The sequence below is a fragment of the Etheostoma spectabile genome, chromosome 7, assembly GCF_008692095.1.
Source record: "Etheostoma spectabile isolate EspeVRDwgs_2016 chromosome 7, UIUC_Espe_1.0, whole genome shotgun sequence".
In the NCBI taxonomy this organism is placed as follows: Eukaryota; Metazoa; Chordata; class Actinopteri; order Perciformes; family Percidae; genus Etheostoma; species Etheostoma spectabile.
Genome location: NC_045739.1, coordinates 30721171 through 30734279, shown reverse-complemented (window position 1 = coordinate 30734279; position 13109 = coordinate 30721171). Strand labels below are relative to the sequence as shown.

At 41.7% G+C, this 13109-nt stretch overlaps 2 protein-coding genes across 2 annotated transcripts in view; both read right to left on the bottom strand.

Annotated features, from left to right (window-relative positions):
- atp9a (ATPase phospholipid transporting 9A) overlaps nucleotides 1–3291 on the bottom strand; it is a 48802-nt gene extending 45511 nt beyond the window's left edge. Inside the window, exons 1-2 of the mRNA XM_032520865.1 lie at nucleotides 3096–3291; nucleotides 125–269 (exon numbers count right to left, since the gene is read on the bottom strand). Coding sequence (XP_032376756.1) covers nucleotides 125–269; nucleotides 3096–3163 — 213 coding nt within the window. The 5' untranslated portion in view covers nucleotides 3164–3291. The remainder of the gene's footprint in view (nucleotides 1–124; nucleotides 270–3095) is intronic.
- A 1794-nt stretch (nucleotides 3292–5085) lies between these two features.
- Nucleotides 5086–12602, bottom strand: sall4 (spalt-like transcription factor 4). Its single transcript, XM_032521588.1, has 4 exons — nucleotides 12369–12602; nucleotides 7561–10029; nucleotides 7164–7465; nucleotides 5086–7063 (listed from the first exon to the last, which is right to left on the bottom strand). The coding sequence occupies exons 1-4, from the start codon at nucleotides 12433–12435 to the stop codon at nucleotides 6620–6622; spliced, it is 3282 nt and encodes a 1093-aa protein (XP_032377479.1). The 5' UTR covers nucleotides 12436–12602; the 3' UTR covers nucleotides 5086–6619.
- Between the last annotated feature and the right edge of the window lie 507 nt (nucleotides 12603–13109).

Sequence of the window (13109 nt, the reverse complement as noted above, 5' to 3'; positions counted from 1 at the left end):
GGAGTACGATTGTCTTAATGGGAAAATGAGTCCGACAAGGAGCATTGAATCAGATCCAGGCTGAGACTGGGTTTGGGGGTGAGAGGGAGGGAGGGTGGAGGGGTGACCTTTGACTGACACTAACCGCAGGCAGGAAGGTGAAGAAGTTGTACTTCTGGTTGTTAATGACATTCCTTGGGTACCTCTGCTCCCTCTTTTCTGGGTGGCCGAGCCACACGGTGCGGGGACGGAAGTCCCCCATGCCACAGCATCTCGACCACGGGCAGCACCTGGGAGGAACAGACCCTTTACTTTAATAGCAGACATGCTGAGAAACAGACAAGTTACTTGATAATATTTATGATCCAGTACATTCATTTGGTTCATTAGAAGACATGCTGAGAAACAGACATGTTGCATGACAAATTAACAAAGTATTTAGGATTTGGTTGATTCATTTTAACCCTCATGTTGTCCTCATGTTGTCCTATATCAGTGTTCTTTTTAATTCCCCAAAATAACATGATTGATTCCACCCAACGCTCTTTGGCAGGTACAAATCTCTACTTTCATTAATTTTGGGGTGCATTTGAAAAAAAATTGAAGTGGTTTTGAAATAGTATTGAGTAAAAGTTGACATATTCCAGTCTGTGATTATCATCAACATCCATTCCTTTAATTTTAGTCTCAATAATTCCTAATTTCTGCTTTTGTGACTCAAACATTAGGTATAGTTTCCTAAAAATGAGGTTTATTGACCATAAATTCCAACAATAACTCTAAAGTTAATAAGTTAGTGTTACATAGTGTTAAACGTCAAAAAAAGTGACAAACATTAAAAAAAAAGTGTTGAATAAATAAATAAAATAAATGGGACAAAACCGTAAGAAAGTTAAAAACATTGATTAAAAAGGGTCACTCAATTTTCAATTTTGACAGGAAGACAACACGAGGGTTAAGCTATTTTACGTTGAAATGCAGACTCTGTAGATTGACTCACAACCCTGTGTTGCATTGTGAGAAGTTGTTGGGGTAACGGCTCCATTTTTAATGAATTTCCCGTCACACCTTTTAGTTAATGTGTTGCTTATTGCTGCTACAAACCCACAGAACTGACTACGCTGAGCTATAGGGCCATGCTCATGGAATTTGGAGAGATTATGCCTTACAAGACAAATATTAACTTCATCTGGAAAAGGGTTGCCACTCCCTTTACTCAACCCAAACAAAGCTTTCCATATCAATGCACTAAGAGCCCACGTGATTAATAATTGAGCTACTTTATAAGTTGTAAAACACAACCTATAGATAAAATATAGGCGTGGAAATTATAAAGACAATTATAAAGAAAGGACATTAAGCACCCAAAAGTTTCATGGCAGATGACTCAATAATTAAACCCACTGTTTAAAAGCCGTCTTCCAGGCCTGACAGCCTTCCTACAGCAGTTCATATTTTAAGTTGTGTTTGATAACCCTGCAACAGATGGGACACCAAACACAAGGTTCCTCCCCCACTAATACAATAGAGCTGAGGTTTCTGAATTGCTTGCATCATGGTAGAAACTGCACATTTGATTATATCAAGGTTAAATATGAAGAGATGTTCCTGATATCATTCTTCATACTGGAGAACAACAATGTCAAGAATGAGCTCTGTCACTGCCGAGTGGCTAAGTAGAATAATCATGTTCCTCTTTTTCGACCTCAGAAGTCTCTCGCAGAGCCAGATAACCTCCAGGGCATCCCACTTAGGGCTTCCACTAATGATATGATTCAGAGATACGGCCTTTTACACACAAGACATTTTGGCATGTCGCGGCAGGAAAACACACAGGTGTAAATAATAGACTGAATGCTGGCTGAAAGGTATTTCACTGCTTCCGTTTCAGGTTCCTGGCATTGTGCATGCTGAGTCACACACTGTAACAGTTAAATAGAACAAAGTCATTGTTACTGTTAGTAAAGCCAGTGCTTTCCCTATGACAAGTCAAAAAGTCTTCTCTGAGAAAGGCCCTTTAGTTTTGTTATCATTTATACTACAAAATAGTTCCTCAATTGGTTGTTCAGAGTGTGAAGTGTCACCCCGGTAAACCAAAAAATAGTGAATTTGCATTCAAATTTCCCAGAACCCGAGTTGACTTATTTAAAATGTCTTGTTTTGTTCAAAATCTGCAAATCCTCACATTTGAGGAGACAGAACCTTTGTCATTTTTAACTCAACATTAGAGTCATTAATGAGGATGGCTTTTGTGGTGCATTACACAGAGATGTGTTTCTATCATTTAGCATACCCTCATTGATACAAACCTGATTATGCCCTTTATGGCAGTGCATTGCACTTTTGTAATAGACTGCATTATTTCTAGCTGCCTAATACACTGGCAACTGAGAGTGTATCTACCATATTAGAGGGGGGGGGGCAGGTGAATTGGGTGCATCATGGGTGACAACAAATAATACTGCAAACTGCAGAACATTGTGTAATACATGAAGTGGATAGCTACAGGCCAAAATACTGCATTACGACGCTCATGTGCAGATATTTCGTCTTTGTGATTTTTTACAGGAGGTGACATCACCATGACAGCCGGATCAGACTATTGGCTGCATTTCAGTTGTGTGTGTATCCCCATCATCATTTATGAGGCCTGTCCCTTTATATGCGTACGCTGTGATTTAGCCAGCGTGTTAAATTACCACACTGCATCTTTTTAAGTCAAGGCATAACCTAAATTGCAACATAACGTTTGTGTCTGCTCTTGACAGACTGAGCTCGAGTCAACCGAGCAAATATTGACATGGGCGTCTCATACACTTGCTCCAATTGCACCCCGGAACAAGGCTATTTTCTGGAGCTATTTGATAGCTTTTTAAAGCTAAAATGAAAAGCCACATGGTTTTAACAACATATATGTGTCTGACAGCCGTTGTTTTATCGTCTAACTGCTTTTTGTATCCCCTAAAACACTTCACCGCTAAGCTAGTTATTGATACAATGTCGACGCGCTCCTGTACACAGTGCAATGGCTGCACTGACATTAGCTGAAGCCGACGAGCTAAACACGTCAACAAATGGCTTCGTATTCGTATTTCTGTGCTGAATAACTCCCTTACCCATTTCTGTGTTTACCGTCGTGTCTTTTCGGCCGTCTCACGGGTTGTAAGGGGATATTATCGGTCATTCCTGCAGCTCCTGGTAGCGGGTGGAGGCTGGGAGGCAGCCTGGCTGTAGCGCGGTTCTGGGCGGAGGCTTCCCAGCTGTCAGTCACACAGGACGGCTCCCCAGTCAGCAGGTTAGCGCTGCTGCTGGGACCTATGGCTGGGACCTGCAGTACCACACCAAGCACACCTACCTCAGCACGAGCCACTGACCCATTTCATAACACATTTATATTTTAGATTTCTGTTGTCAGTGCTTTGGTGATCATTTTTAACCGGGTGTTAGCCTGCATTTCACATCAGTTACTCTTTGTGTCATTATATGAAATTAACATCCATCAGAATCAGAATAAGGTTTATTACCAACTAGGTTTTCACTTCCAATGAAGCTGCCTTGGTGTTTGGTGCATACAACACACATAGTAAGAGGTCAAGAACATTAAATATCGATTAGAAAATTACAATATAGGCTATATAAAAATACTATAATAAAGTGTTTTAGAATGAGAATGCTGTGCAGTTTAGTGCAGTGTGTGCAAAATATTGATGTGATGTGATGGAATGTGCTTATAGGTAGGCCTAGTTTTACTTTACTTTAGTACTTAATTTACATTGCAAAGAGATTTAATCCACATATAGAATTTGAAGCATTATTATAGATTAAATACAGGTGAGAGATGATGTCAGTCAAGCCCGGTTTGTGCATGTTAAAACACTCCTGACTGAGAAAAGGTAGAATCAGGTAAAACAAGTAAAGATACTTCAGGGGGGTGGACCATGGGTGTGGAGGATTTTATACCTATATATACACACACACATTATATATATAATATATATATATATATATAAATGTATATACCTCCACCTCAACATGCTAAATTAAGTAAAATACATGCAACACTCTGAATAACAAATACATTTATTTCTGTTACTTTTAGTAGATTAAGTTAAAATACTTAAGTTCTTTCACTCTGGGACTTTTATTTGTAGCAGAGTATTATATAATAGCCTAATTCTTCTGAGCAAAAAACAGCATATGCACAGTATAATACTAATATACTAATTAGAATTTGCAGATATGTCTCTTTTAGATCTAAATCCTTGTGGAGGCCAACATTTGGAACAGATGCCATTAGCTTATAAAAACAGATGCAAACACTTTTTACATAATAGAAAGACCAGAGAGACACTACTGTGGAAAAATGTAATATTTGTATCATACATTCCCCAAACTTTAAATTCAGTCTGTAGTGTAGAAGAAGCACTGCAGTATTTGTTGTTATGATATGAGGAATCCAACGCTCCTTTTATACTGCACCATGCTTCTGCCTTTGCATTTCCATGTCTTTTGTATTTTATGTTGTGACGGGTTTGGACATGCTCGTTTTGTCTCTGCCACACTCATATCCAACCAAATGGTCTGACACACGATAAAAATTGAATTTGAACATTATGACTATTTATTTTAGTACAGGGATTTGTGCTAACTCACTTGCACCCACTGCTGCAGTAGCTTGAGTGCACTGTAATGACATTTAAGCAGTTTTGTATCATAAGGTCACAGTACAGTTGATCTAAATATGGATTGTGGATACATGATTGAAGAGCGTGCTGCAGTTGTAGATGCAAATAGTTGTTCGTTGAGGATGCAAAATGGCAAGGGATTAATGGCAACTGGTGGCTCATGACAATAGAAAGAAAAAAAATACTCAAGTCATATGAAGGTGAACAGATGTAAAGTAGGGATTTTATGGGCATTTAAACTTGCCTGTGCTGGTATAGAAATTAGCATCGGGGCAAAATTTCAGTTGCTAGTTTTACACCATCAAATAAGTTCCCATCCTACTGTATGCAGTCAGAGACATTTCATCCTCCAGTATGTTTGGCAGCAGTGTCTTTAGTTGTGAAGTTATGACAATAAAAATACTGAAAAAGTCACCCTGATTTTATTTTTCAAAATCAGAAAATATTTAGGTGTAGGAAACATTGGAAAAACAAAACATTTACATTGTAAACAGGCCAAATTGGCTCAACATCACTGAATTGTAGTGAACTTGAAAGCAGTTTTACATGGTTTGCTAAATAAAAGGCACAACTTGGCAAATGCATATCAATAAGGAATGTACAGCAGGGGCCTACAAAGTACTCGGACCAGTCTGAGTTGCGTAAAGTGTCCAGTGATACAGTCATTACTGTTCAACTCAGCAGGTTGAGAAAGAAAATCTTTATCCTATACTAAAAGAGTGTATCGGAAAATGTACAGAACATTGCGTTGAGAGTAGGGGGAGTGAAGGACAACTAAAATCTAAACGAGGTAGAACTTACCCCCTAACCTCAAGCATTTTGTGAATTATAAATAAATTAATCTTGCTACAAGTTGATACGATAACCAAGAAAAGTCTGACAATTACTCTAAATGGTTGCTTCACACAAAATCTGACAGGAACGAAAAGTTACAAAATTGTTGATTTGCCCTTTCCCCGTTCAGCCGTCACAATAACAGCAGTGAAATATTGCTAGAAAAAAGTAAATGTAACTAAAACCTGAAATAAAGTGCAGGCATGAGAACATCAAGCATTCATTGCTTTCAGAGCTCAGCCAACTAAATTTGACAATGCAGATTAACGAGTGGAATATGTTGGAGGAAAATAGATTTTTGTAAACTGCTGAAAATATGAAATACAACGCTACAACACAGTAATTTGTCAGTCTAACAGAGCCTTCATAACAGCATTATGGGGCAGTGAAAGACAACAGCAACATTGTACGAGTCAGGTCAGGCACTTGGCAAATAGTTTCAAATCATTACCTACTGTATCTTAGTACCAATGCAACCGTGATAAAAGCCTGTTTTGTAAACTACATTATCCGACACCAACGACTGGACTGTTGTACTATGATGTAATGGACAAGACACTGGAATAATCTGCCTGTCTGATCAAGCACCCCTTCAAAATGAGATATGCTAATGACATTTACCACTACAAAAATGTACAAGGTCATAAAACCCATGGCACACAAGAGAGGGAAAGTAATCATTCTAGATACATGCAGTTAACTACACCATCATTTTTGAACACTGAGACATAGACATGATGTCCTTAAAAAGTCATGACCTGAAACTTCCTAGTAAAGTCACAATCCTTCAAAAAAGGTATCAAGGAGACAGTCTTGAGTTAAAGCGGTTTTCAAGTAAGTTATACATTCAAACTTCTGGATAGACAGCAAAACAAGTCGCAGGAAAAAAATACCCGCATATTTATTTATATGAAATAAAACTACAGTAGTTATATCAAGTTAAACTAAAATTAACACTTGAGAATCGTTCAGATCTGGAGGGGAGAGAGCTGCAATGAAGTAACTGGAAACGTCAACCAATCTAAGCAGATTCAACAAGGTTTTTTTTCTGAATATTGATTGTACCTCGTTCAAAATGACACATTCAAAGACTGGAGTTCAGGTGGTAAATTGACTGAAGGCTAAAAAGCAGAATTAACTGCAATTTTACCCTCTTCCATGAAATGTGGGAACTGCGACTTTGGTACGCTGTCGGTGCTGTTCTTTTCCATTTCGGCCATGGTGGCAGGTAAGCCAGAGTGGGATCCATCCATCTTCACGAGGCCTCCGGTGGATCCAATCAGAGGCCCACCGGCAGGGCTCCCAGGGAGTGGGATGCCACCACCCTGGATGACAGAAATTTCATTGGTCTTCATGGTCAGGCCCCCACTGAAGGCAGCAGCATACTGGTTCCATACAGACTGGTCAAAGTTCATTGAGGGAACACCCAGTTCTTTGGGGGCCTGCATATATTCTGGCAACATCTTCGCCTCGGAGCCCATTGCCATCAGAGCCATGGGGTTATCCAGAGACAGACGCTGGCCACGCCGGGACGTGTTGTTCCACATGTGCGTGCCGATATGCACCTAAAGACAAGACAGTTAATTACAATCCCATCCCGACGCTTGATATTACATCATTCCCAAGGAGACAATTAAAATGGCCTACTCAGCAACAATGTCGTACCTTTAGATTTCCTTTGGTGGTGAAAGCCCTGCCGCAGATGTTGCAGCCAAATGGCTTCTCCCCAGTGTGAGTGCGCTCATGGATCTGCAAGGCACTGGCAGATGAGAAGTTCTTCCCACATGTATAACACACGTGCTGTTTGGTTGAACGTCGTGGTGCAGAGGAGATGGAGGTCATGGCCGTACCCTGAGGCATATGGGAGCTGAACAAACCATGAGCACTCAAAGGATTCTCTTGAGAAAGCTTCATCTCCAGGCTAGCCAGACTTGATGGTATCCTCATGAAAGACAGGTTACCAGGAACTGTTTGGAAAAAAGAAGCGGAAAATTAGATTTAAGCATCCAACATATCATCCTCTAAAATGCATTCCTGATTAACACTATTCCAATAAACTCACCATATTCTGGCACGCCAGGCTCTTCTTTGATCACTTTGGGGATAAAGCTGCTGGAAGCTGTGAGGTCAAGGGCTCCGCTTGACTCAGTGCCACCTTGAGCGGCGCCATCACTCTCTGGTTGAGGTACACGTTGGGCAAATTCATTCACAGCAGACTCTGGAGACTTGCTACTCCTCATGTTGATATTGCTGCCGTTGTTGTTGTTGTTGTTGTTGTTTAGTGGGGAAGATGAATGAAACGACACGGCTGAGTCCGAAACGGCAGGACTGCGGCCATTGTGATATTCCTGTTCTCTGGGAGCAGATTCTTTGGCCGTTCCCTCACTTTCCGAAGCGGTGCTACTCTGTCGTTTCAGTGCAAGAGCAGAGGTGAGATTCTTCAAAACGTCAAGGCTGGAAAACACGGCGGGGGCAGTGTGCATCTGTGGTGGTTCCTCAGGGTCAGGCAGAAGGGAATCTGAGGTATTGTTTGGCTTCTGAGAGTTTAGCTCTGGCTCATGATCCTCCATGCTCGCTTCAAAACCATTGATGTCCATAGACTTCTCCTCCGACAGAGAGGACTCCATTGCTTCTGCTGCTTCAAACTGGTTTTCTGGCATCGGGGTGTTGGGGATCTGCCCACCCATGTGCATACGAATGTGCTGCTGCAGAACCACAGCGTTGGTGAACTTCTTCTGGCAGATGGGACACGAGTGCTGCATTTTGAGAGGAGTGTTAGCCCTGTGCACTCCGTAATGGGCCTTGAGGTTACCCTTGGTGGAGAAAGCGCGTCCACAGATTTTGCACTTGTAAGGCCTCTCGCCGGTGTGAGTGCGGTAATGCATTTTGAGTGAGCTCTGGCAACTGAGCACCCTATGGCAGATAACACACTCGTTTGGGTCACTGGTCCTCTTTTCCAGGCCATCAACCATCTGCTGAAGCTTTGCAGTTCCAGAGCTTTGTTCTCCTATGAGGGAAGTACCATTCATATGATGCAGTACTCCAAGCAGTTCTTTAGTATCCTTCTGATTCTGATCTGCTCCGGTCTCGTGGCCAAACACAGAGGAAACAGATGGCGAGCCATCATTTGTTGAAGGCGAGGGTCTGTGGGAAAATTGTTCCCCTGCAAAGCTGTCAAATGTCTTGAATCCTGGTGCGGGTGACGAGTGGAAGCTAACAGTAGGATGGCCTGGCATAGGCGCAACATCGGTCATATTTGACTCGTCCATGGGCACGGACATGCCAAAGGGAATGCCACTGCTGGTGGGGATGTTGTCAAGGTGCTCTGGCACAGGATGTGGGTTCATGCTGATGTTAGGATACTTGTCTCTGTGCCTCTGGAAATGCACTTTGAGGTTTCCTTTGGTTGTGAAGCGGTTTCCGCAAATGTTACACTTGAAGGGTCTCTCGCCGGTGTGAGAACGCAAGTGAATCTGGAGAGCACTGTCATTGCCAAAGCTCTTTCCGCAGTACTTACACTTGTGCTTGTATAACGATTCACCGTTCTTTATTTCTGGTGGGGGGTTCGGCATCTTTGCCTTGACTTTTTTGGAGGACTCAATCCCTCCTTGGACGCCATTGAAGGTGCTCGTGAAACCCATGACACCTGATGACTGTGGCAGTTGTGCTGGTAAACGGCTAGCCAAATCTGGAATACCCTTCAAAATGTCTGTTTTAGAGGCCATAGATCCCAGTCCTCCAGGTAGAGAGCTAGGGATGCTCGTGGGCAGAGGTAGTTTACCTTGCTTCATCGTCTCCATAGAAAGGCTCTGACTGCCGGTTCTTTTTCCTATCAGAGCTGCTGCAGCGGACAGCTGTTGGGAGAGATGTGCACCGAGGGCTTTCAGAGGATCCATTACTGCCCCTACTGATGACTGGAGGCCTTGTGGCGTCATCATGGCTACTTGGATTCGTATCTGTTCAGTGAGCTGGATTTGCTGGAGCTGCTGTTGCTGGAGCCACACCAACTGTTCCAAGATCATCGGGAGAGTCTGTATCGCATCCTGCGATGAGGTCAGAGACTTATTGTTTGAATAATTTTGGGAGACGGCCACTTTAGTGTCTGCAATGGTTTCAAGAGTGACATTTGAATCTTGCATTTTCTGTGAGGGATGGAAAGTCATCTCAGGGCTCGCAGGCATCTCCGTCTGATCCTGCTGTCCCGAGTCATCTGCATTCATGCTGGACCCTTCCTCTGTTCTTTCCAGGGGGTCTGTATTGACATTTGATAGGGAATGACTGCTGGACTGGCTATCATCCTGGTCACTCAGGTCGTCAAGAGAGCCTTGTGAATATTCCTCAGGCACTTCGTTGCCATCTCCATCTTTCATGACGACCACGTGCGGACTTTTAGTGCACTTTTTCTCATGCTCGAGATATTCGGCTTCATCAAAGAACTCGGCGCAACACTTGTTGCAGACCTTGGTCTCATCCATTCTGAGCCTCTTCACATCATTTCCAGTCTCCTCGGCTTGACCGTCTTGAAGAATCCCTAAAAATAAGAGGATACAAGATTTTAATTAAAGCTGTTCATACAGTTATGTGTAGTGACCAATACAAGTAATCAAAAATTAACATAAAAATGAAGGCAGATTTAAAGTTCTTAAACAATGTCCTGTACAAAATACTATTAACGTGTCACAATAAGTCAAGTTGCATTAATAAAGAAAAAGATCCCCCACGCAATATTTTAAGATGCAGCACAACAGCCTTGCAAGTTATTTTGTGGAGCATGTGTTAAATTTGTGTTGTCATTGTGACAAAGAGTTGGTTTGAGCCCGATTGGTATTTTCTTTTAGGAATAGTTGTGTATTCATTTGATAATATTGTGAAATGGGCTTTTCATTTTGTCCATTCCTTGCAGGTCACTGTACTGTCTGGTAAGGATTTGAATGTGCCTTCAGGGCCAGCAGAGGGCAATCATCTACCTTTGACATTACCCAGAACAATGTCCAGAGGACAAAGAGCCATGGGCATTCAACTACTGTGTTTCTGAAATAGTCCACCAAGCACTTGCTAAAAAATCTGGAATCTAGGCATCTCAATAAGAAAAATCTATAAACCGATATTAATGCCCCACAGGGAAAAACAGATGAGGTTTACTATGCAAACATGGGCTAAAAAAAAGGGATAATCTAATGTAGATTACCTTCAAGCATTTTCACAGCCTGTGAAAGCCTGATGAATGCTCCAAGAGTGCATTTTAATTTGTCTGCTAACCAAGTGGCCATTTCACAACTGGGTGTATTGTTAAATGCTAATGCCTCAGAGAAAGGGGGTAGACCACCTGTTTGCATTTGCCCAAGGAAACTGTTGGGACTTGTTAATTGCTCACCAGGAGGCATTGAAGAGTCCCCCCCCACCCCCCCAAAAAAGTTGCAAACTACATTACATTAGGATCTGTGAGGACACAGTATGCAGGGCTCACTTCACACAACACACACACATATATATATATATATGTGTGTCCTATAGTACAGCCATTCATCATAATTCAATTAACTCCGATAGGATGTGTAACTGAAGAACATTTAATCAACTACTATTTCCAAATCAGATCAAAAGTCGTCTTATGATATAAAAGTAAAGAGGCAACGCTGTGGTTCACCACTTGAAGGCGCATGACCTGTATGTGATCACCTTTGGTGGGGGGTACGTGACACGAGGTCAGACTTAACATTCACTACATGGGCCAGTATGGTACACATGTTTAATATCTAAACAACGATGTCCGAAAGAGAAATATAGAAATCAGAATGCACAGCGGCATCCCCAACACCGTGTGTTAACCCAACTTTCCTAATTATAAAAGGTGAGGTCTACCAGCAGCTACTGGAGTTTGCATATGGCAACGCCAAAACGCACCCCCACCCAGTCTCCACAAAAAGGCCACTGCTCCATCCCCCACCTCTCCATATATGTACGAAAGGAAACAGTCATGCATTAAACTGGGGGATTTATTGCCTTTAGGTCAGCTTACTCCAGAGTCACATTTCATACAGTTGTTGTTAGCTAGCCTGCCTTTGTTCAAAACCTCAATATTGGCGAATACTTGCCAAACAAATCCTACCAACATTAGTCATTTCCAAATATGTATGTATATTACATTATATACAGCAACATTTCTAGCAAAGAGAAATTGGAGGCCTACATTCACAACATAAGTAATGGGCGACTGTAACAACACCCATCTAAATTCAGTCAAAAAAGTACCTACGCACTAATATTTGCCACCAATAAAAGTGACGTGTTGGACATATCTTAATGATATTAAAAAGTTAAAAGGATACACTAAAAAAAGACATAATGACCAGCATATGCTGCCATTCATTGCCACACAACCTCCTAAATTAATCTACAATGTATTTTACAAAATGTAGTAACACACCCTTTAATGAAGCCAAAAATAAAAAAGTTCAAACGGATTCGCCGACTTCAATTTAGCCAACGAAACTACTACTGGACAAGTAGCTAGCTTAGTCGATTTAGGGTGAAACTGGTCAATTAGTCAAACATTAAAACCACCTAAAAACTTAGAAATGATTAAAAAAATAAAAGTACAGTGTTGAATTTTAAAAAGCTCCTCGCTGAACACCTGTATTGTGTTAAAAAAATAATAATTTCTGAATGTGTCGGTTCCCATGCACGGGGCGAAGTTTTACTCCTGGTCAATTCAAACGGACAGCAGCAGGTCAAAGTGCGAGGGGAACGATGTAAAAGGCAGCCCCCGACTTCGAAATAAAATGTCGATAGTTTGCAACATGACATGGCGGAACTAGACTTTTGGGTAACTCACTGACTAACTAACTCATATCTTGTGTATAAACTTACCATTTTGTAACGCACCGGGCTCGTCGGAGTTGATGTGCTGCGGTTTGGCTTGCTTGCGCCTCGACATGGTGCAACCATCAGGAGCAAAGAGTAACCAACAATTTCCCCGTGCTTCTTCAACAACTCCTTTGGCTTGGAAAATTAGCCCCTCAAGTAGAAATGCGCATGTCAACGTAATTATTATTATCAATAATGCATTGCGATTTATCACGGTCCCCTGACAGCTGATTGGCTCCAGTCCAAGTGCTCACACATTATTCAAATGTAGTCCCTATTGATGAGCGGAGCGGAGTGCCAGGCGGGGGCGGGAGGAGCCATGCTAGTGGCCGGACTGCGGGATGGAGGCTGGGTTAATAACACCCAACTCATCGCTCTCTCCCTTGTTCCTGAAAAAAAAAGAAGATAGCCTACATATTGTCACCTACAGTATGTGTACAACCTGTGGTACTTTCAACTCAAAACACCGGGATATTATATTTATGGGTCCGAATGCGATTAAATAGTAACTGTATGCACTTTGTCCTAATTGTTTGATTTTCGCATTTTATCCCTATCAAATGCATACATCGAGTTTTATACGTGTGTAGTTTTTTTCTGCAGACTCATGCCAGCACTTGCAGCAAACATATTTGTCTTTATCAGCATCACTGAAATCAGACAGAATCAGTTTTATTACAAAGTAGGTTTGCACATATTATATTTATGATGTTCCTGTATGCAAATGTGTTGCATCAGTGTGTA

Bases quoted from the DNA above. Each gene is read 5' to 3' on its own strand.
- sall4 (XM_032521588.1), bottom strand. From the start codon at position 12,435: ATGTCGAGGCGCAAGCAAGCCAAACCGCAGCACATCAACTCCGACGAG. The intron at 10,030-12,368 runs GTAAGTTTATAC...TCTTATTTTTAG, and splicing joins GCCCGGTGCGTTACAAAATG to GGATTCTTCAAGACGGTCAA. The intron at 7,064-7,163 runs GTACGACATTGT...TCTTGTCTTTAG, and splicing joins CCACCAAAGGAAATCTAAAG to GTGCATATCGGCACGCACAT.